Source organism: Hyla sarda, chromosome 9, assembly GCF_029499605.1.
Source record: "Hyla sarda isolate aHylSar1 chromosome 9, aHylSar1.hap1, whole genome shotgun sequence".
In the NCBI taxonomy this organism is placed as follows: Eukaryota; Metazoa; Chordata; class Amphibia; order Anura; family Hylidae; genus Hyla; species Hyla sarda.
In genome coordinates, this window is record NC_079197.1 from 153701579 (window position 1) to 153726177 (window position 24599).

Consider the following 24599-nt stretch of genomic DNA (forward strand, 5'->3'; position numbering starts at 1 on the left):
AAAGTCATCAACTGCCGAGCCGAGAAGTTCGTGACAAATCATATTTTACTGTAAGTTCGCTCATCTCTAGTCGCCATTTATATATATTTTTCACATATTTTACTGGAAGACGATCTATAAAAATGTGACTAAAATGAGAAACAATAGAGACGATAATCTTTTAAAATAATACTTTAATGTTTGTCATAACATACATAGACATCCCGCATGAGTATTGCGCCCATACCAATAGAAACACTGCGCCTGGATCCGTTTTTCCACCTGCTTCTTTTATAATATACACCACAAACCCCAGAATGTCTACATTAACAGGACAGGACGCGCACCACTTATTAGTTAAATAGCTTCATATTTAACCCCATGAATGAATGAGATACATGCTATATACTTCTTTTAGGGGACCAGTGATAAAAAAAGGCCTCGTCGCCCATAGCAACCAGCCAGGGTTCAGCTTTCACTTTCTATTTCATGACTGGTTGCTATGGGTGATACCGGCCTGTTTATCGCTGAAGCCATACAGAACTTTATAGATATAGTAACTCACAGATTGCTGAGATTTAGAAAAATAAAATCGAAACAGATTTGTGGAATACTGCCAAATAAAAAGAAAATACATACAGTATATATATTGATCTATAGTTCTATATTTTAAAATTAATTTCACAACCCTTATTAAGGCTTCATGCAACCTCTAAGATTTACCGAGCTGTAATAGGTTTCCACAGATTTTTTATGGGGCCTTACTGTATCCCCATATACTTCTGACTTCATATAGAAGCATATAGTGGTGTATTATTATTGTTGTTACATGCTCTATTGCAGTGGTGTAAAAACTGCGTTGTAAAACTGCAACACCCAGCATGCCCGGACAGCCGTTGGCTGTCCGGGCATCCTGGGAGTTGTAGTTTTACAACAGCTGGGGGTCCACCATTTGTCATCCAATAGAGCAGTGGCCTCCATTGTATGGCGATACTCTATCCATTAAGAATAAGGACACAATATGGCGGCATACAGAGTGCCTTCAGCTCTATAGTGCCACAGGGGACACCATGTACCGCTTACTATGCATCATATTAGGCCTCAGTCTCGTAACTTCACCATTATTTACAATGCAAACCATCCCTCTCCATCCCTTAGGCGCTTTCACACTATAAAATTCATCCGTTTTAAAGATCCGTTTGATGTTCCGTTATGAAAACCCTGAAAATCGTCCATTAAACGTCCGTTAGAAAATCCCATTATTATAGTCTATGGGATTTTTACATTATCCGTTTTAATCCGTTATAGTCCGTTATTAATAACGGACGTTATTTTGTGACGGAAGATAGTAACGGGAGAAATAGTGCCTTACTCTTGTCCGTTAGAAAATCCCATTATAGCCTATGGGATTTTTACATTATCCGTTTTAATCCGTTATAGTCCATTATTTTGTGACAGAAGATAGTAACGGGAGAAATAGTGCATGCACTATTTCTTCCGTTCATTCTCCCATCACAAAATAACGTCCGTTATTAATTACGGACTGTAACGGATTAAAACGGATAATGTAAAAACCCCATAGGCTATAATGGGATTTTCTAACGGACAAGAGTAAGGCACTATTTCTCCCGTTACTATCTTCCGTCACAAAATAACGTCCGTTATTAATAACGGACTATAATGGATTAAAACGGATAATGTAAAAATCCCATAGAGTATAATTGGGTTTTCTAACGGACGTTTAATGGCCGATTTTCCGGGTTTTCGTAACGGAACATCAAACAGATCTTTAAAACGGATGAATTTTATAGTGTGAAAGCAGCCTTAGGCTTCTTACGTGTAGGCCCCATGCAACCTCTGAGATATACAGAGCCCTATAGGGCCCTATAGATTTATATAGGCTTTGCTGTACCGCCATATACCTCTGATTTCATATGGGGGCATGCCTGTTTGTTTTGTTGGATTCTGCATGAATCCAGTAGAGAAAGAACTGTGATGTTCTCCATCAGATGACATAGTTTGGAACAGTATTTCTCCATTTGAAGAATTGTTACTCAATCTGGTGGCATCCGGAGTCTTCTCAGCTTTGTTGTACCAATGGGGACACCATGTAAAGCTATATGTCCAATGAAGCCTTCATCTCACAACTTCATTTTTTTTTTTTTTTTTTTTTACAATGCGAACAAGACTGTTTCCCACCAAAATAAGTTTCCATTAATGCTGAATCTGTTGTATGACAGATCCCAATAGTGACCTTATTCTGTCATGGCTAGAGTGGTACATACTTGTGCTCTTCTTGCCATGAAATGTGATAGAAATGGCACTGGGGGCTTAGGTGATGGTGTGAACAGCGCCATAATATATGTGAAAATCAAGTCTATAGAAGAACATGATTATGGGCTGATAGGCCTTGGGTATCAATAGCCCAATGTTTTACTCCATCGGCATTAAAAGCTTTTCAATGGAGACCTTATGGACCAATCCATACATTCAGCAAGGGTACTAGATAGGCCTGGTATTAAAACAGCAATACTCTATTGGTACCTTGGGCCATAGTGGGCTTTGGTTTAGCTTATGTCTTGCATTTCTGCCTTTATTCACAGGGGAGAAGTTCGGAGAGCGTAACTTGGATACAGTATGGGGCTATTAAGATGTTCTTATGGGACATACACGTAGTCCCAGCTGTAAAGGACTTTATACAAGAACCTTTCTTATTATAACACTGCATGCTATGCTGTAACATGGAAAGATAATTTTCGGAAGCTCCGGTGATATTTGTTTAATAATCATTATAATGTCTATGGTTGTAACATTGTTCATGTTCTATGTAGGCAGTGAGAGCAATGGAACAGAAGGGAAAAATCACAAAATGCAGATGTCAGCAAACTCTCACTTTAAAGAAGACCCCCAGTCAATGATCTTTTGATCTATCACAGATACATGTGAACGAAAAGCCTTCGTAGAACCCTTGGCAACTACTACTACTAAAACGGTGAAAGCCATATTACAAGCATTACTGTCGCTGACTTGTACGCCCATTGCGTAGAATTTAATAGCGCCCTTTCATTCTGATCACAGATCTTCTCACATGTCTCTATGATATATATCGAAGAGCTAGTTTGGCAGATTTTAAAATAGGATTGGATCATCCCCAATACGCAGAGTTATAAAGACCTCACATGATACTGAAGAACAGGGGGATGGCTATGCTGAGTGTATAATTCATATCTTGAAGGTTATAGGCGAACGGAAAAGAAGTAGTAAAATACTTTGTATATGATAATCAGGTCATCTCTGACCAATGAAAAGTGTCTGTAAATCTAATAAATGTTCATATGTCTCCAACATCATCTTCTTTTTAAAGATCTAAGAAAGAAAGAATATATGAAATTAGGCAAATCATGGCATCTATCTATCTATCTATCTATCTATCTATTACTCTTTATGTTTCTAATATCTATCTATTAAATTATCTTAAAAAAAAAAATAGAAAAAAACGCAGCAAACAAGGTGTCTTTAGTGCAATAAAAAGGGTTGTTTAATTCCATCCTCAGCAAGAAAAAAGTGCAATGTTTCGGTAATCTCACATCACCATCCTCAGGCTGATTCTTGCTGAGGATGGAATAAAACAACCCTTTTTATTGCACTAAAGACACCTTGTGTGCTGCGGTTTTTTCTATTTTTGTATTGAAGTTGGAGACCTGAACCAAACCTCCTGTGACTGCGTGCACCTTAATACTGTTGGACATTGTTGGATGGATGTGCTGCTTTTCTGGAGTTCTATTAAATGATCTAATTATCTATCTTTCTTATATTTATCTATTTACCCATCCATATCGATCTATCTATCTATCTATCTATCTAACTATCTATCTAGAAAACGAAATAGCAACAGCAATCCCATATAATGCAAAAAAGACTTGGTATTTATTCACACAAATGTGAAGGTGACGTGTCAGTCAACTCATATCTATCTTCTATCTATCTATCTATCTATCTAATATCTATCTCATATCTATCTATCTATCTAATATCTATCTCATATCTATCTATCTATCTATCTCATATCTATCTATCTCTCTATCTTCTATCTATCTCATATCTATCTATCTAATATCTATCTCATATCTATCTATCTCATATCGGTCTATCTATCTATCCATATCTATCTATCTCATATCTATCTATCCATATCTATCTATCTATCTCATCTCTATCTATCTATCTATCTATCTATCTATCTAATATCTATCTATCTATCTATCTCTCTCATATCTATCTATCTATCTATCTATCTCATATTTATCTATCTATCTCATATCTATCTATCTATCTTATATCTATCCATATATATCTATCTATTTATCTCATATCTATCTATCTATCTATCTAACTCATATCTTTCTCAAGCCAGCGTGAGGCTGGAGAAACGTAGTCTCTCACATCATGGAATAAACTCACCGTTCCTTTGAAATCTACCTGTGGTGTGCTGCTTCTATATTTTTGTATGCATTGAGGAACCAGTGGACCGAGGTTCAGAATATGCGGGCACCCCGATTTAGTTTTTTCTACATATTTTTCTATACATTTCTGGAGGTGCTGTTCTTATTGGATATCTATCTATCTATCTATCTATCTATCTATCTCTCTCTCTCTCTCTCTCTCTCTCTCTCTCTCTCTCTCTTATCTATCTATCTATCCATCTATCCATCTATCTCATATCTATTTATCCATATCTATCTATCTATCTATCTATCTCATATCTATCTATCTATCTCATATCTATCTATCTATCTCATATCTATCTATCTATCTATCTCATATCTATCTATCTATCTATCTATCTATCTCATATCTATCTATCTATCTCATATCTATCTATCTATCTCATATCTATATCTATATATATATATATATATATATATATATATATAAATATATATGTATATATATATATCTATATCCATCCACCCGGTTTGCTCTAAAACAGCAGATTGCCGAGTTTTGGTTTGCAGCTTGTCATGAATAATACAGACTATTTGGCCATGCTTGGCTGCATCTGCTGGGCTGGGAATCTGACAATGTGTATGCATGACTGCCTGTTATCTGCTGTTTTCATCACTTTCCTTTACATGTTGGTCCAGCATAAACAGTAATGTTTTATATACCTTTTAGAAATTGTTGTTCCCCATTAAAACAGACTGCCTGAATCCATTCGTTCTAACATCTGACCCATTTATTTAAGAAGCAAATCGATTTATTTGATCTAAACCCCATTGAATCTAATGCATTGTTGTGAATAAATAAGACAAAAAAGTCCATTCAAGAAAGACAACCCATTTTCTGGGAATTTTTGCCCTATACATTTTAAGGGTACATTCACAGGCTGTAGATCTGCTGCAAATCTGTAACAGGGCCCCTTATCTACCATTAGGTGCTGTTTTTATGTAGGGTCTGTTGGGCTTCGTTGGGCACTAGGACGGAGGTTTGAATGCATTGTCGACACCCCCTATTATAATTTATGGTACATTGGCGCATGCCTTACCCTAACTTTGTCCCTTACTACTATCCAATGTATTGTGAACCTATACTGAAAGCTGACCAGCAAAATGGAAATGATAATATTTTAAAGGGGTTATCCAGGAAATAACTTTTTTTTATGTATATCAACTGGCTCCAGTAAGTTAAACAGATTTGTAAATTACTTCTACTAAAAAATCGTAATCCTTTCAGTACTTATGAGCTGCTGAAGTTGAGCTGTTCTTTTCTGTCTAAGTGTTCTCTGATGACACCTGTCTCGGGAACCGCCCAGTTTAGAAGCAAATCCCCATAGCAAACCTTTTCTACTCTGTGCAGTTCCCGAGACAAGCAGAGATGTCAGCAGAGAGCACTGTTGCCAGACAGAAAACAACAACCCAACTTCAGCAGCTGATAATTATTGAAAAGATTAAGATTTTTTTAATAGAAGTAATTTACAAATCTGTTTAACTTTCTGGATCCAGTTGATAAAAAAAAAAAAAAAAATAAGTATTTCCTGGAATACCCCTTTAATGGATGCCTTCAAAGGATTGTCTCACCAGGACAACCCCCATCCATATACCCTAGTATGGCATCTAGATATTATAGTGGCGGGTCCCCCTACATTCCTCCTGCAGTTGCCAGTACAGTGGAAATGTGTATCTGGATGCAGCTTCCTCCATCAAAGACTAGGAAAACCCTTGGTTTAGGTTGAATGCATTTATTTTTCTCACAGATGATTAATTTTTTTTCAATTTTTTTAATCACATTTGCATTTTTTCATATTAGGTTACTGAATAGTAATATATCCTTACATTGTACTTACTAGAAGAGCTTCTCATAACAACTCTCACAGTGTACTACATCACGGTGAATGAAGAGGCTGTCCACCAGATCTCCCATAGGCTTATTGCAAATCCCACACTGCAAAAAACAAAAAACAATGATTTGATATAATATCTGTGTATGCATGAGATACAGCGCATTCATCTGCATCATATCTTACATGGTGATATTACCGTATATACTCGAGTATAAGTCGACCTGAATATAAGCCGTGGCCCCTAATTTCACCCCAAAAACCCAGGAAAAGTTATTGACTCGACTATAAGCCTAGGGTTGGAAATACATCATCCCCCCCTGTCATCATCCAGACCCCCGTCATCATCCCCTTCGTCATCCCTCCCCCCTTCATCATCACCGCCTGTCAATCCCTTTCAGTGGTCTTCAACCTGCGGGCCTCCCAGATGTTGCAAAACTACAACTCCCAGCATGCCCGGGCAGCCATCGGCATGCTGGGAGTTGTAGTTTTGAAACATCTGGAGGTCCGCAGGTTGAAGACCACTGTCCATTTTCACAGGGAGGCCCTCTTCTCCGCTCCGGGCCCGGCCTAGTGACGTTGCCTTGACGATGACGCACAGGGACGTTCATGCGCAGGTACATCTGCTGCGCACGGACGTCCCTGTGCGTCGTCGTCAAGGCAACGTCACTAGGCCGGGCCCGGAGCGGAGAAGAGGGCCTCCCTGTGAAAATGGACAGCCCGGAACGACTAACCCTCCCCACCGGACGGTCCCTGCAGCATAGATGGCCCAGACCAGCTCACCCTTCCTTCCCACCGAGGGGAGGTGAGTAGAAAACTAAAGGGGTCTGGATGATGACGAAGGCGAAGGGATTGACAGGCGGAGAGTTCACTCGAGTATAAGCCGAGGGGGGCGTTTTCAGCAAGAAAAATCGAGTTGAAAAACTCGGCTTATACTCGAGTATATACGGTACAATGGTAGGACCCCTTTAAATAGAAATACCCCTTGACTATTGCTCTTGAACTGAATTTATATCTTATATGCTACTTTTAATTGCCATAGAAGCATCTCTTGCACATGCCACATTGCACATGCTTAATAGAAGCGATTCTGAGATTAAAAGTTATTTTCTAGCCACAGGATAGGGGACAACTATCTACTATCTGGGACCCCCACCAGTCATGAGAATGGATATCAGTTATCCTCTTAAAGGGGTACTCCCCTGGAAAAAAATTTTTTTTCTTCAAATCAACTGGTGCCAGAAAGTTAAAAAGATTTGTAAATTACTTCTATTTAAAAATCTTAATCCTTATAGTACTTACCAGCTTCTATTTGCTCCACAGGAAGTTCATTTATTTTTGAATTTCCTTTCTGTCTGACCACAGTGCTCTCTGCTGACACCTCTGTTCATTTTAGGAACTGCCCAGAGTAGAAGCAAATCCCCATAGTAAACCTCTCCTGCTCTGCACAATTCCTAAAATGGACAGAGGTGTCAGCAGAGAACACTGTGGTCAGACTGAAAAGGAAATTCAAAAAGAAAAGAACTTCCTGTGGAGCAAATAGAAGCTGATAAGTACTAGAAGGATTAAGATTTTTAAATAGAAGTAATTTACAAATCTGCTAAACTTTCTGGCACCAGTTGATTTAAAAAAAAAAGTTTTTCAGGGGAGTTTTTCTTCCGTTCTTTCTCCCGTCACAAAATAACGCCCGTTATTAATAGCGGGCTATGACGGGTTAAAACGGATAATGTAAAAATCCCCTAGACAATAATGGTATTTTGTAACGGTTGTATGGGATTTTGTAACGGCCGTTTAATGGCTGATTTTCAGGGTTTTTGTAACGGAACGTTATGTGGTGTCCCGGTACCGTATTGCATACCGTACCTAGTGTGGTGGTCCCCAAAGTCAGGGTAACTATGCTCAGGTAGGGTCCCCAAGGTGGGACAGCCCCTAGTCGCCTCTTCTCTGCTCTAGTTCTATAATGTTAATACATGTACATATTTAGTAATAATGTATATTTAATATAATGTATAGTACTTACCTTGTTTAGCATCGTAGGACCTTCGGTCATGTGACTATGCTAATATCCTCTATGGTATGTTGGAGGACCTTTGGAGGTCCTTGGGTCACATGTTACCCATAATTCTATGTAATGGTGATTGACAGAAGTATTGGACCAATTAGCACTAGTCCAGCCCTTGCCCATATAAGGGAGCTGTAGGCAATTATCGCTTTCTTGGGTTGCTGCTCTCGTGGATGCCGGACTAGCAGGGCGGATCTGCGCAACTTGCAAAGACACGCTAGGCCTGAAAACCTACCGGCCTCAGCGGAACTAAAACCGTGAGTTCTAAACTACTCCCCGCTAAAGCTAGCGTGACTACTGGACCGCAACTAAATCCCCTAAATCCAGTGGAACAGTGCATATTATCCTAAAGACTCTAAATAGCTAAAGTCTCAACCTTTGTCAATCTCCAAAGAAAGCTTGCATGTATAGCAACTGTTCCGGTTATGAAGCTTGCATAAAATCTTCAGTAAAAGTTACAACTGTTTCAGCAAACTCTCCGGTTGTGGACATTCCATTATTATCTACCACCCTATCGCTCTTGGGAAGGGTGGCGGTAGGACAAACATTACTGAGGAGCCCTCACCCTGGTGTCACGAATAGCAAGGGTTAACAAGCACCCTTTAGTCACCACACAGTTACACTCCCCATACCCTACATCCCCCAGGCTATCACAGTTATGACGGATCTTTAAAATGGATGAATGTATTGTGTGAAAGGGGCTTTAGTCTGATAGAAATGCATATGGTGTCATTACCTTGAAGCAGTATTCATGGCAGTGGATATTAAGATGCTCTAGAATGATCTTCGGACAGTCTTTGATTGGGCGACCACAGTAAGAGCAGGGACCTTCATCAGACCTAAAGGCAAATGAGATAAAAGAAGCATGTAATCACGGCATGCCTAAATAGTTTACAATGAATTTACAATTTAGCGATATGACAACTGAAGTCCACCTTCCCTGTCCTCCATAAGATGAGTGTAAGTGCCCTATTAAAGGGAGCGACTATCTGACAAACAGGCCTATATCGCAGAGTGTAGAATGACCAGAAACACTATTTTTGTGCAAAATCTGCAGCTTTTAAAGGGGCACACCACTGGAAAAATATTTATTAAAATCAAGTGGTGCCAGAATGTTAAACAGATTTGTAAAGTACTTGTAATAAAAAAAAAAGTATTTATCAGCTGCTGTTATGATTCACAGGAAGTTCTTTTATTTTTGAATTTCCTTTTCTGCCTGACCATGGTGCTCCTAAAATGGACAGAGGTGTCAGCAGAGAGCACTGTGGTCAGGCAGAAAAGGAAATTCAAAAAGAAAAGAACTTCCTATGGATCATAACAGCAGCTGATAAGTACTGGAAGGATAAAAGATTTTTTTATAGAAGTAATTTACAAATCAGTTTAACTTTCTGGCACCAGTTGATTTAAAAGAAAAAAAAAAGTTTTCCAGTGGAGTACACCTTTAAAACTCAAAAGAAAAATTACATTATCATGTTATTTGTAGTTTTTCCTTTAAAGGGTACCTTTCATCAAATAAACTTTTGATATAGTTTAGATTAATGAATGTTGAATAACTTGCCAATAGCATGTTAATGAAAAATATGCTTCTTTCTATTGTATTTTTCCCGATCAGTCCTGTCAGCAAGCATTTCTGACTCATGCTGGAGTCCTAAACACTCAGAGCTGCCAGCCTGCTTTGTTCACAGCCAAACATGCTGTGAACAAAGCAGGCTGGCAGCTCTGAGTGTTCTCCTTTGTGAACAAAGCAGACTGGCAGCTCGTAGTGTTTAGGACTCCAGCATGAGTCTGAAATGCTTGCTGCCAGGACTGGTAGGGAGACCCCTAGTGGTCATTTCTTCAAAGTGGAAAATTAAATAGAAAGAAGCATATTTTTTAATAACATGCAATTGTAAAGTTATTCTGCATACATTAATCTATAATATATCATAAGTTTTTTTGATGAGAGGTACCCTTTAAACTAGGATTTTGACCGAGTTTTCATGACTGATCCTCAGTATGTCCATCAAAGTGAAAAAAAAATGTCTCTTGAAATCAGTCTGTGTACTTAGACATTGCTGTGACATTTCATTTTATGTTGTTTTTTTTGCGTAGTAAGACTGATACATTAATATTTTAGTGCTTAAAACTAGAATCTGGGTCATGAAGAAGCAGCACATTTTAGAGTTCTGTATATATTAACTATGAATTCAGACATTCCTTGTGAAATTAGAAAATGGAAATATCCTGTGATAACTGTTCCATTATGTGATAAGTAATAAACCTAATATGATATAATGTTACATATATCAAGAGAACTGATGTCCCCTTACATAAGAGTTTAGTATTCTCACTGAAAAACAATAAAAAAGGCACTCACCATACAGCTTTGAGAAAAAGAAAGTACACACTCTACGATTTTACATATTGAGACATAATAGAAAAGCCATCTAAGGCCGGGTTCACACCATGTTTTTGCAATTCAGTTACCGTATCAGGTTTTTGATGAAAAACTGACTCCTCAAAACCTGAATAAATCTTATCAAAACGTGTACAAATTTCAACCCGTATACGGTTTGAAAGATCATGTCCGGTTGCATCTGTTATAAGAAAAAAAACGTATACGATTTTAACTTTTCACTCCATTTTGAATAAAGTTTCACTTGTTTGATTGAAATTCCAAGAAAAAAACAGTGCAAAGTCAAAAACCGTATGGTACAAACCGGATGGAACCGTAAGCACATACGGTTCTGTACGGTTCCCATTGACTCCCATGTTAAAAAAAAACGTACATGGTTTAAAAAGTTTTTTCATCTGGACCAAAAAATTTGGTAGTCTACGGTTTTGGGTACGGGTAAAAAAAATGGACTAAAGACGCAAAACGGACTAAACCGGATAAAGCGTTTGACATCCGGTTTACAATGTTAAGTCAATGCATATGGTTTGCTATATGGTCCCGTATGGGAACTGTATAGCAAAAGCGTGGTGTGCATCCACCCTTACCCTTCCCAGATTGATGGGCAGCAATAATTGCTCCATGGCATGGTGTTACCACACACTTGAATGCCCCAAACCAGAAAACTGCAAAAAAAACTTCTGCTTTTACATAAGAGGTCACACTTGCTGATAATAAATTAATCAAGGGCATCTGAATAGCAGCACCTGACTGCTACTTACCTTCTTAATTTCTACAGCAAGGGTGTACTTAATTTTTCACACACTGTTTTTGCATTTTGGCCTCATTTTTGTAAAGTAAATAATGACACCGTGGAATATATTTATCTACAGTATCTATCTACCTATCACAGTGTATGGTTCTGCTTACCTCTCTGGTGGGCTGCTATACAGATAACTGGAACTTGTGCTGTAGGATAGCCTTTCTGAATCGTCTGAGAAATCTGGAACGCTTCTGTAAGGGAAGGAAATATAGATCAATAACACAAGTCCAGTGGAGTATACAGTTCATGCCCTTACATGGCTTAAAGAGATTGTCCAGAAATATACATTAATGGCTTATCCTTAAACGAGGGGGCGGGGCTATGACGTCACGAGCTCCCGAGGCCGGCTCTAGCGTTCGGAACAGTTTCTTCCAAACGCTGAGCAGCGGAGTACCCCTATAAGGATGGCCATGAAAGTGGTGGTAGCCTACGTCATGGCTCTACTTCCTAAGCAGACAGAGCAGAGCGATTACGTGGGCCGTGCTCGGGCTGTCAATCACACTGAGGGGGCAAGATTACAGCTGTAGCAGATGGGACAAGAAAAGGGTGGCTTCCTACCCAGGGACCAACTAACGGGGCCGGTGGGGGACACCTTTCAAACTGCATACTCACCATCACTGCTGGAAGGAACGTCTCCTGGGAATGATCAGGAAGAAGGATTTTACCATATATAAGGCGTTGCCACATGTTACATATGGTGAAATCTGATGCCAGGCTCCTTGCTTGAGCGCACTGTACTGCTATGGAGGGGCCATGTATAGTGGCATGTATCACCCCGTGCTTCTCCGTAGGCAGCCATGTATGGACCATAAGCTGTCCGGCTGCACACGGGGACAATAGACCAAGAGGAAGAGGAGAAGGGGGATTTGACAGAACGGGGCCACATAGAAGCCTCAGAGTATGTGTGAGTAATACATCATACTCACAGCAGGGTTATATTAAAAGTTGGGGTAAAGGTGGCCAACCTCTTTAATGTATTCATGGCTTTAAAATGTAAAAGACATAAAACATTGAACAATGATCTGCACTTCCCTAGTCTTCCACTTGTTCCTCCCTGAGTACCCTCCTCTTACTCCCATAACACTATAACTACATAATATATAAATACATACATTTATATTGGAAGATATACTTTTCAATGTATGCACATGTACATTATCTCTTCTGGTGCCTTTTTCTCAGGACCACCTCTAGGCACAGGTCTACTGTACTCATTGGTTAAAAAATGTGTATATTTTTGGGTGAAAAAATGCTTTCCACTAGGGGTCCCTCCATTGTCCGGAATACTATCTTGTCCCTGAAGCTATTGCCTGTTTGTCTTAGTGTTGAGATAAAATACAAAAAGTGTGGGTGGGACAAGCAGGGCTCTTTGCAGGCTCCTGGGTTGTCATTCAGCCTACTATGTGAGCCGGGACTAGTTGCAGAGCCTCAGTGCACAGTGCAGCCAATTGTCAGCTCTGGGGAGTAAAGGAGGAAGTTCCCACATAAGATGTGAGGGCAAGCATCATGCTGCCAAGGGAACACTCCCTCCTCCTCAGTGAACTGCATGCAGTGTGAGCAACATAAGAAGCCAAAAAAGGATAAAAACCATGATTTAAGCACACAGACAGGATGAACACCAGTTAAAGAGTAAGCCTGGATCTTTTTGTTTTCCCTTTATCCTGTGACCTTACCCGGTGGAGCTTGGAGATTTCAGACTCTCTCTTGAGTTCACATACTCCTTTAAAAATAGTACTCCTTTACTGCTGGGAAAAAAAAATAGGAGAAAATTAAACTTTAAAGTAAACCTAATGTACAAAGACTGACACAAATTTAAAAGATATAGTTACACCTTTTATAGCAACCCTCCTGTTTTTGGTAAAAAAATTTAAAAAAGTTAACATAACATGTGGAACTTCTAGTGAAAGTCCCCGGTGCCCTCAGAACAAGTTATCAATATTAGATGGGGAGGCGTCTGCCACTTGGCATCCCTGCCGGTCAGCTACTTAAATGGTCACTCTCATTAAAACTTATTTTTGCTATTGCACTCCTTATGGTAAATAAAAAATATTTCTAATATATTTTGCTTCAAAAAAATGTTTTCTATGTTTTATTTATGCTTAAAAAAAAAGCTCAAGAGCACATTTTCCCCCATCTCATACACAGACTTTGGACCGAAGTCCAAACACAGTGCAGCCTGGAGTGCTGAGAGGGTGTGTCCAGCCTCATCCAATTATAGCTCCTCTCACACTCAACTGCCATATGCTGTTGGTTGGACACCCCCCTCAGCACTCCAGGCTGCACTTCCTGTGTTTGGACTTCGGTCCAAAGTCTGTGGATGAGATGGGGGGAAAATGTGCTCTGGAGCTTTTTTAAGCACAAATAAAACATAGAAAACTTCATTTTTTTAAACAAAGTATATTAGAAATATTTTTTTTTTTACCATAAGGAGTGCAATAGCAAAACATTTTTGGAAGAGAGTGCCCATTTAAGGGGCTGTGCCCACTTCAACTCTTTCATCTGTATGTTGGTTGGTTCTTACAAAGGCCATACTATTTGGTGGAAGGCTCTACAGCAGTGGTCTCCAACCTGCGGACCTCCAGATGTTGCAAAACTACAACTCCCAGCATGCCCGGACAGCCGTTGGCTGTCCGGGCATGCTGGGAGTTGTAGTTTTGCAACATCTGGAGGTCCGCAGGTTGAATACCACATCCAGGTGAACACGACAACGCTGCAATACCTTGTGCTGAACAAGCATCTCACCCTCTTCCTACAACTGATCGACTGGGATCCTTACCTTGCCCAGATTCCTAAACAGACTGAGCAGAGCGTTGGTGCAGGCTGCGTACAGGCTGTCAATCACACTGAGGGGGTGGGACTACAGCAGACAGGACTATAAGAGCATGGCTCCCACCTAGGGGACTACTTATGGGCTGACAAGAGACGCCTTCGACATTCATAACTTCACCAGGAATGTCTCCCAGATAAGGATAAAGATTTTACCATATATAATGCGTTGCCACGCATTATATTAGGTCAAATCTGATGACAGGTTCCCTGTAATGGCTGGATACTCCTTTAAAAAGAGTGGGGTCCCCTGCACAGGACCTTCCTCTATTAGGCAGAACAAAGAGTGGCTCCAAAGAGGGCTTCATGCTCTGGAGGACCCTGTAGGGCTGATTACAATATGCATCCTGTAATACTTAATTTCCCCAGTGGGGGCACTGCAGAAAAATTTAATTAAAAGGGGTACTCCACTGGAAAACTTTTTTTTTTTTTTTTAATCAACTGGTGCCAGAAAGTTAAACAGATTTGTAAATTACACACACGAAGAGATATAGATTGCACTCACCGGGGAAACGCTTCAACTTATTTACTGTACTTCAACCATCGTGTCAAATCATGGGAGCGGAGACGCCGGGGAGCCAGCATGGGGGTACCCCCGCGCTGGCTGCCCGGCATCTCCGCCATGTTACCTGCTTGACACCGCTCCCATGATTTGACACAATAGTTGAAGTACAATAAAGAAGTTGAAGCGTTTCCCCGGTGAGTGCAGTCTATATCTCTTCATGTGTGGATTTTGAATTTGTTTCGTTCAGGATGTAGCACCCCGAGAGGATTCTAGTTTCATTCACCTCACCTGTTGCATGTCTTTTGCCGTTACACAGCAGTGCCGGTAGCTTTGCCTTTTCTTGGATGAGATTTGTAAATGACTTCAATTAAAAATTCTTAATCCTTCCAGTACTTATCAGCTGCTGTTATGATCCACAGGAAGTTCTTTTCTTTTTGAAGTTCCTTTTCTGCCTGACCACAGTGCTCTCTGCTGTCACCTCTGTCTGTTTTAGGAACTGTCCAGAGCAGGATAGGTTTTCTATGGGGATTTGCTCCTACTCTGGACAGTTCCTAAAATGGACAGAGGTGTCAGCAGAGAGCACTGTGGTCAGACAGAAAAGAAATTCAAAAAGAAAAGAACTTTCTGTGGATCATACAGCAGCTGATAAGTACTGGAAGGATTAAGATTTTTTTATTAGAAGTCATTTACAAATCTGTTTAATTTTCTGGCACCAGTTGATAAAAAAAAAAAAAAAAAAAATCCAGTGGAGTACCCCTTTAATGCTTGATTACAGCTGATTCCTAGGGGTTTAAGGCAAAACCCAGAAATTGTTCAAAAGCTATTTTTTACTTTATTTTTCCTCCTTGATTACATTCCTTACATGCGTTTTTACTTTACATTTCTTTTGCAACCAGTATGCCTCCAGCTGTTGCAAAACAACAACTCCCAGCTTGCCCGGACAGCCTTTGGCTGTCCGGGCATGCTGGGAGTTGTAGTTTTGCAACATCTTTTACATCTGTTGCAGTCTTTCCCAATCAGTGTGCCTCCAGCTGTTGCAAAACTGCCAGCATATGTCGTTGTAACATGCTCTATTGCAGTGGTGTCCAAACCGGCCACTGGCATGCTGGGAGGTGTAGTTTTGCAACAGCTGGAGGCACACCGGTTTGGAAACACTGATCTATCGTGTGCAATGTGGAGTAAAGCTTACTTGGATGCCTGAGGGTCGTACTGGCTGGCTTCAGCATAAGAGGATTGACCTTGTCGCCTCTCCTCGGTTGTAGTTGTGATGGTTTCTCTGGAGCTGGATACAGTTCTGGAAATAATGAGGGACATTTATCAATGTTTGCTTGTATATTCCTTTTTTTTAGTAATTTTTTCCTTACTTTTTTTTGCTTATGTGCGACTTATTTATCATCTGGTTTCAGCCTGTTGATAATTTTCTTTCACGTAAGCAATTTTTCCTTTTTTACTTTGGTAGTAGCTTTTTCTGCTCCATGTTTGAGCTGGAGTAAATTTAGTCAATTTTTAACCCTGTTGCGACTTTTTGTTGCGCAGTTGCGACTGTCGCAGTTCATAAATACCTGACTACCCGTAGTCCATTTTAAAATTATTACTACTCAGTTAATTTTTGGAAAACTTGCTTTTCTCGCTTTCCAGTCAAAATGTCGCCCGAAAAATCGCGTAGTCGCAGTTGCGACAATTTTGCGACAATTATAGTAAAGAAAACCTGACTAAACCCGTTGATAAATGTCCATAAATAAGATTAAATCATTGACTCAAATAACCAAATAAAACACATAGTGCAATCCACAGCATGCCTAAAGATAGTTTTTCTGCTGTGAGTGAAAGGGGTAGTCCGGGGAACTAAACTTATCAGACATGTATCCCCTATTAACAGGATAGAGGATAAGTGCCTAATAGAAGGGGGGGGGGGGGTCTGACCGCTTGTCGAACGCAATTGATAGCCAGTGAAAAAATCACTGGCTGCAGCAATGTCCCACTGCAGGTGATTGGCTGAACAGGCTGTTACTTGCGCTCATCCAGGAAGGTGGGGACGGGACGGTATGTTGACAGGGCCCCATACAAGGTGATTGCAGGTCCCAGTGGTCGGACCCCCGCGATCAGACACACATCCCCATTTCTGATAAATTCAGTTCCCTGGACTATGAATTTAAAGGAGTAGTCCAGTGCTGAAAAACGTATCCCCTATCCTAAGGATAGGGGATAAGTTTCAGATCGCAGGGGGTCCGACCGCTGGGGCCCCCCAGCGATCTCCTGCACGGGGCCCCGGCTCTCTGGCCAGATAGCGCATGTTGACCACCGAGCGAAGCGGCGGCCGACACGCCCCCTCAATACACCGCTATGGCAGAGCCGGAGATTTCTGAAGGCAGCGCTCCGGCTCTGCCATAGAGTTGTATTGAGGGGGCGTGTCTGCCAGGGCCCAGCGGTCGGACCCCGGGGGGTCCCCTATCCTTATCCCTTATCCCCTATCCCTATCCCCTATCCTAAGGGACGGAGAGGAGGGTTTGATTCCAGTGGTCGGACCCTCATGATCAGCCACTTATCCCCTATCCTGATAAATTCAGTTCCTCGGACTACCCCTTTAAAGTTCAGTGCGGATTCCATAACTGGATTTCTGCAACAAACCTGCAATGTGAGAATTCTCCTGTACAGCTTGTAACATTGTATAGTAAAAAAAACTATTACAACGTAAGAAGTCAAATGGGCACTGTCACTTTAAAAAAAAAAAAAACACTTTTGACATGTTGTAGAGCAGTGGTCCCCAAACTGTGGCCCTCCAGATGTTGCAAAACTACAACTCCCAGCATGCCTGGACAGCCAACGGCTGTCCAGGCATGCTGGGAATTGTAGTTTTAGCAACGTCTGGAGGGCCACAGTTTGGGGACCACTGTTGTAGAGACATGTCAAATGTTTTGATCAGTCGGGACGGTTGGGGGTCTGAGCGTTCAGACCCCGACAGAACACTAGAACGAACCCGGCTAAGAGCGCACTAAAAGTGTTAGGATGGGTTATGAATAGTGTTGCTCGCGAATATTCGCAATTCGAATTTTATTTGCGAATATCGCATATTTGAGAATTCGCGAATATTCGCGAATTCGCGAATATTCGCGAATATAGCGCTATATATTCGTAATTACGAATATTCTTTTTTTTTTTTTTTTCACAGTACACATCACAGTGATCATCCCTCTCTGCTTCCAGCTTGTGTGGTGTAAGAAGGCTCTAATACTACTGTGTGAGACCGGTGTGCGAATGTTCGCATATGCGAAACTTTGAATATGCAAATATTCGCATATACGAATTTCCGTTTATGCTAATTTTCGCGCACACGAATATTCGCATATGCGAAAATTAAACGGGAATATTATGAATATGCGAATATTCGCGGATATGACGAATATTCGTCCATATATTCGCGAATATTCGCAAATTCGAATATGGCCTATGCCGCTCAACACTAGTTATGAACACTCAAACCTCAACCGAAGAAAACTTTTACCATGTCTCCAGGACATAACATCCAGATTTTACAGGCAGGACTGCACCGCTATATCCAGAGGAGATGGATGCACAGATCAAGTCTGATGGACTGGCTCAGGCAGACCTAGTATATAAAATAGTGGCAATCCAACATCCTTTCATTGGGGTTTATTCAGATAGTATTTACAAAATAACAGCAACTTTGTCAAAAAGACCCGCACTCGCCTATGGGTCGAAACTTTGCCATTCCTGCAATGAAAAGGATGCTGGATTGCCACTTTCTTATGTCTTCGGCACATGTCAAATGTTTAAAGCGACAGGCACACTTTAACATGTAAGGGCTTTGTTTTTCCTTGACAGTCAACATTTGGGCTATCTGTGTGTAAATAATAACATAAAACAATAAACAAACAAAAATGTTAACATCTTGTTCTCAGTTTGTTTTTATAATATCGTCTAAAGGTGTGTAAACCACATCCAAAATGTGAGACCCCAAATAAAAGAAATGTAATTGTCTGTAATGTATGGTCAAAAAGAGTTTTATTATATTTATATTATATTTTATACTTTTTATAGTAAAAATATTTTTAACCATACATTACAGTCGATTACATTTCTTTTGTTTGGGGGTCTCACATTTTGGGTGTGGTTCACGCACCTTTAGGCGATATTATAATTGTTGGTTCCATCCTGTGAACCCCTATACAGTGGTCCCTCAAGTTACAATATTAATTGGTTCCGGGACGACCATTGTAAGTTGAAACCATTGTGTGTTGAGACCAGAACTCTATGGAAACCTGGTAATTGGTTCTGAAGCCCCCAAAATGTCATCCAAAAATAGGAAAAAGGGAGGATTAATGAAAAATAAGTAGATAACTAATATAGATAAAGCAAATCCTTACATATAAAAGTAAGAAAGATCTGCTGGGAGCTGTAAATCACTGTCTATGTCAGTGTTTCCCAAGCAGGGAGCCTCCAGCTGTTGCAAAACTACAACTCCCAGCATGCCCGGACAGCCAAAGGCTGTCCGGGCATGCTGGGAGTTGTAGTTTTGCAACAGCTGGGGGCACCCTGCTTGGGAAGCACTGGTCTATGTAGAGGACAGGAGCTTCTTCGGGGTCCTGTACAGTACATGCAATGTCCTAAAAAAAACTAACATGGAGCCGCTCTCACCTGGTGTCCAAAGGAGCAGCTAACCCTGGTACAGGTAAAGAGTACAGAACATGTAATACCTCCCTGTACTGTAGGGGGCGCTACCAGACACCAGTCAGTGCATACGCTTCAGTAATACAGGGGTTTTACCAGTGAATGTCCATTCTGATTGGTCAGTTCATTGACACGTTTCACAGATCTGGACTGTCTGTACATTGTATGTTGAGTCTGGTTTCAACTTACAATGGTCCAGAAAAGGCCATTGTATGTTGAAACTATTGTATGTTGAGGCCATTGTAAGTTGAGGGATCACTGTATCTTACTCTCATTTATTTTTATATTGGAGCATGCATGTAGGAAGGATTTTTTTTCTGTGCCGGTTCAGTTTTTATAAATAAATAGTATCATGATCCCTTTCCAGTCCTGTTTTGTTACCGTGTAGATCTGCTGTCGGGGCCTTCCATATATTCTGTATACACGGGGTCTGCGGAGCGAGTGGTGGTAACTGTTGTACGAGAGCCGGATCTAGTTTCAAGAAAACACAAATATCAGGATCAGAAAAAAGGTATATGGTACGGTCATTATGTGTTATTAGATGTGAATTGGGGAACATAAATAAACGGGTTAATAAAAGGCAAAAAAAAAGAAAGAAAGTATATTATAGTAATATTAATAATAATAATAGTATGAATATTATTAATGAATAATATTCATTAATAATATTAATAATAACTTGAATGATAATATAATAAAAAAAAATGGATAAATAAATGTATCAGAATAAATTGAGCTAAAAGATATGGCTTTGGTGAGTGCCTGTGTTTTTATTACTAAATAATATTCCTAATAGAGAATTAGGCCAATTAGGCTATCTGGCCAATATGCTGTTTGAAAATGCTGTAGCCTAAGGCTAAGTTTCCACTTGTATTTTTTTTCTGGCAGTTTTTGGAAAACTGCCACTGCGGTTTTTGAGCCAAAGTCAGAAGTGGATCCATAAGGGAGGAGAAGTGTAAGTCCTTCCTTTATATGTCCTATTCCTTTTGAATACACTTCTGGCTTTGGCTCAAAAACTGCAGAGGCCGTATTCCAAAAACTGACAGAAAAAAAAACAAGTGAAAACTTAGCCTTAGGCTACAGCACTTTCAAACAGCATATTGGCCAGATAGCCTAATTGGCCTAATTCTCTATTAGGAATATTATTTAGTAATAAAAACACAGGCACTCACCAAAGCCATATCTTTTAGCTCAATTTATTCTGATACATTTATTTATCCATTTTTTTTAATTATTATTATATTATCATTCAAGTTATTATTAATATTATTAATGAATATTATTCATTAATAATATTCATACTATTATTATTATTCATATTACTATAATTTCCAAAAACTGACAGAAAAAAAAAAACAAGTGGAAACTTAGCCTAAGGCTAAGTTTCTACTTGTTTTTTTTCTTGGTGGGGGGGGGGGGGGGGGGGGGAACACTAATAAAAACGCCAATTCTGCCGCATGGCGTTTTTTCGGGCAAAAAATGCTGCGGCCAGAAGTTAGCTGTAAATCAATGAAAAATTGCAAAATTCTTATTCCACTTGGCGTTTTTCACTTTCACGTTTTTTTTATCCTTTTGGCGTTTTTTCACTCTTTTTTGGCATTTTTCAGCTCCTTGGGAATCGCAGCATGTTGAGCCACTGGCGATTTTTAAGTCAAAATAATCGATATGTGGGTTTTAACTTTGGCATTTTTGCAGGCGGTTTTCATTCTTTTTTTGGACTTTAGCGATCCAAAAAAGTGATGGAGATACCTTTTTTTATAAAATTTCGAAGAGTACCATTAAAAAAAAAAAAAAGATACAGTAGTGAAGGAAAAAATTGCATCTAATGAAATGTTTTTTATTCTTTACTTATTACAAAATTTTTATTAATTTTTAAACAGGGATCAATTTATGTGGGCTGCCGGGGACCTAAAAATGTAGTCGACAATAATAAAAATGTAGTGTGTGTGTGTGTGTGTTTTCACTTTTTTTTCTTTATTTTTTACATTTTTTTTAGGTGGTACTACTACTCCTACCATGGAACACACTGTTCCATGATAGGAGTAGTAGTACCTGAACTAATTGACAGATCGCATGTTTAGATCGTCCTGTATAATGTATAGATGCGGCCGGCCGCTCTTCTATGGTCCCCTGCACTGCCGTATATATACACCTATTCATATTTCCTGCAGAGAGTTGTGATTGGTCAGATGGTTCCAGCCAATCACAACTCTCTGTGGGAAATATGACTAGGTGTATACATACGTCAGTGCAGGGGACCATAGAAGAGCGGCCGCCGCATCTATACATTCTACAGGAGGATCACAGCGGGTGTCAGGGGTGATACCCTCTGTGATGTGTCCTTAACTGTAGGTACTATTACTCCCAACATGAAGCACACTCTGCTCAATGCTGGGAGTTGTAGTACCTGCATTTATAGATAGATCGCAGCAAGTGTTAGAAGTTACACTTGCTGCAATCTGCCTATTAATGCAGATACTACAGCTCCCAGCATGGAGCAGAGTGTGCTTCATGTTGGGAGTAGTAGTACCTACAGTTAAGGACACATCACAGTGGATGTCACTACTGACACCCGATGCGATCGTCCTGTCTATTGCAGAGATGGAGCGGCTTTCTCCTGCACTCACATCTCTGCACTATACTCCCGCCGGCCACTCACTCATTGATATTTCCCTCAATGCTGTGATTGGCTGCAACCATCCGACCAATCACCACTCTGGGTGGGAAATATGAATGAGTGATGTTCTATTCAAATCACTGGCCGGAGTATAGTGCAGAGATGTGAGCGCTGTATAGAGCCTCATCTCTGCTATATAATGGACGATCGCATCGGGTGTCAGGACTGAGACCCAGGGCGATATGTCTATTACTACAGGTACTACTACTCCCATCATGGAACAGTCTGCTCCATGCTGGGAGTAGTAGTACTACCTAAAAAATAGAGAAGAAAAATACACACACTTTATCAAACATTAATGAAAATTTAGTTATAAAAATTTTAGATTTCGTTAAATACATTTTTTGCCATCACTACTGCATCCTTTTTTTTTTTTTTGGTACCCAACAAATTTTGGGTACCGAAAAAAAAATACGCCAAAAGGTGCCAAAAATGCAATTTCCACACAAATGAGAAAACGTCAGAAAAAACTCCAGTTGCAGGACATTGGACAGTTCCTGACACGGACAGAGGTGGCCGCAGAGAGCACTGTGGTCAGACTGAAAAGAACTCTGCAACTTCCTCTGAAGCATACAGCAATTTTGAACAGTTCCTGATATGGACAGAGGTGGCAGCAGAGAGGGTGATTTTAAGTATTGAGCGGGCGGGAGAGTCACAGAACATGGGGGGCTGCAAAATCCTGTGCAGTCCCGTAAACCTCTGAAATGCCACAGGGAGCTGATGGAATGGCACAAGGGGGTGGTGAAATGGCACAAGGGGGTGAAGAAATGGCACAAGGAGGTGATGAAATGGCACAAGGGGGTGATGAAATGGCACAAGAGGGTGATGAAATGGCACAAGGGGGTGATGAAATGGCACAAGAGGGGGATGAAATGGCACAAGGGGTGATGAAATGGCACAAGGGGTGATGAAATGGCACAATGAGGTGATGAAATGGCACAATGAGGTGATGAAATGGAAACACGGGTAATGCAATTGCACAGGGGGAGGGCGATCTCTAACAGCTCTGACAAAATGTTTAAAGAAGTGGGCAGGATTGGACACACAGGAGTGGTCAGAAATACAGCGGGAACACGATTATGAAAGGGCTACAGTCCACATCCAGCCAAGACCTGCAGGAACGCATGGGAAACGGAGTTCCTGCACTTTTTCCACAGCAGGAACACTGTTCCCATTAGCAGGAGTACTGCAGGACAAGCCATTGAGTGGAAGTCTTGGGTGAGTTCCCACACTATTTTTCCCAGGACTTGACCCCTGTCCATATACATTTACAACATATGCCATAAATGTCCAAGTGTGGTGTCCCAGCACCAAAGGCTATCCAGTGGCTTCGGACTTCCTCAGGCAGACCTGCGGCACAAGTGTTAGGCCCACTGAGGGACTGATTACTGTGTCTATTGTGTTCCAGCACTTTGCTAAAAGTTTATTATATTTACATACTTATCATGTTATGTTATTTCTATAGATGTTATTTATATGTTTTGTACCTTTAAGAGAGGAGCTGCGTAAACAAACAAATCTATCTTAGGCTGCAACACATCTCGTTTTTGCAATACGATTGCCGCATCCAGTTTCAGAAAAAAAACAACTTATTGAACCGTATTCCAAACCGTATGCATAGACATTACATTGAAAACTGTAAGACAACCATAGCATTCGGTTGCGTACGTTTTGCTTAATTTACAGTTGTATGCGATTTTTTTCCGCACACAAAACCATAGTCCACTACGGTTTGAAGTCCGGTTAAAAAAACGTATCCAACCTGTATAAGGTTATTTTAAAATGGAGTTCTATGGGAACCGTATTGTACCGTATGTGCGTACGGTTACATCCGGTTTGCACAATACTGTTTTTCTTTTTTTCTTTTGAATTTTTTTGGGAAATTCAATGAAAAAAGAAGAACTTTATTCAAAATGTTGACAAAAATAAAACCGTATCCGTTTTTTTCAATGAAAACGTATTAAAACGTATGCAAACGGACATCCGTTTTCAAACCGTATACGGTTTAAAAACGTGAGGAGGCATATACGGTAGCATACGTTTCGGTCCGGTTTGGAGACATATACGTTTTTTGTACAGAAACGGGATACGGGACCCGTATTGCAAAAACGAGATGTGAATGCAGCCTTATCCGGTCATTCTGCAAGGATCCCCCGCGCGGTGGAAGTTCATGCCCTGGTGGAGAAGGCTACAGGACCTTGACAGAACCCTAGCTACCTGGATCAATCTTATCTCCTTTCTCAAGTCAGTATCAATGTATTGGGTGAAAGCACTACAAATCCCAGCAAGGCAACAGGGCTCCCAAGGGGTTACACTGCATCCTCTCCACT

The 24599-nt window shown here is 40.4% G+C and overlaps 1 protein-coding gene across 8 annotated transcripts in view; it reads right to left on the reverse strand.

Moving 5' to 3' along the window:
* Positions 1–1753: 1753 nt before the first annotated feature.
* The window catches only part of ZNF185 (zinc finger protein 185 with LIM domain), a 186686-nt gene continuing 163840 nt past the window's right edge, over positions 1754–24599 (reverse strand). For 6 of the 8 annotated variants that reach the window (XM_056539639.1, XM_056539638.1, XM_056539633.1 and 3 more), the window contains 7 exons: positions 19974–20063; positions 16093–16197; positions 13246–13317; positions 11680–11763; positions 9115–9217; positions 6323–6420; positions 1754–3345 (listed from right to left, as the gene is read on the reverse strand). In XM_056539639.1, the coding sequence (XP_056395614.1) occupies position 3345; positions 6323–6420; positions 9115–9217; positions 11680–11763; positions 13246–13317; positions 16093–16197; positions 19974–20063 (553 nt within the window). In that variant the 3' untranslated portion in view covers positions 1754–3344. Of the gene's footprint in view, positions 3346–6311; positions 6421–9114; positions 9218–11679; positions 11764–13245; positions 13318–16092; positions 16198–19973; positions 20064–24599 lie in introns of all 8 variants that reach the window. The other 2 variants (XM_056539637.1, XM_056539635.1) reach the window with 2 other exon arrangements.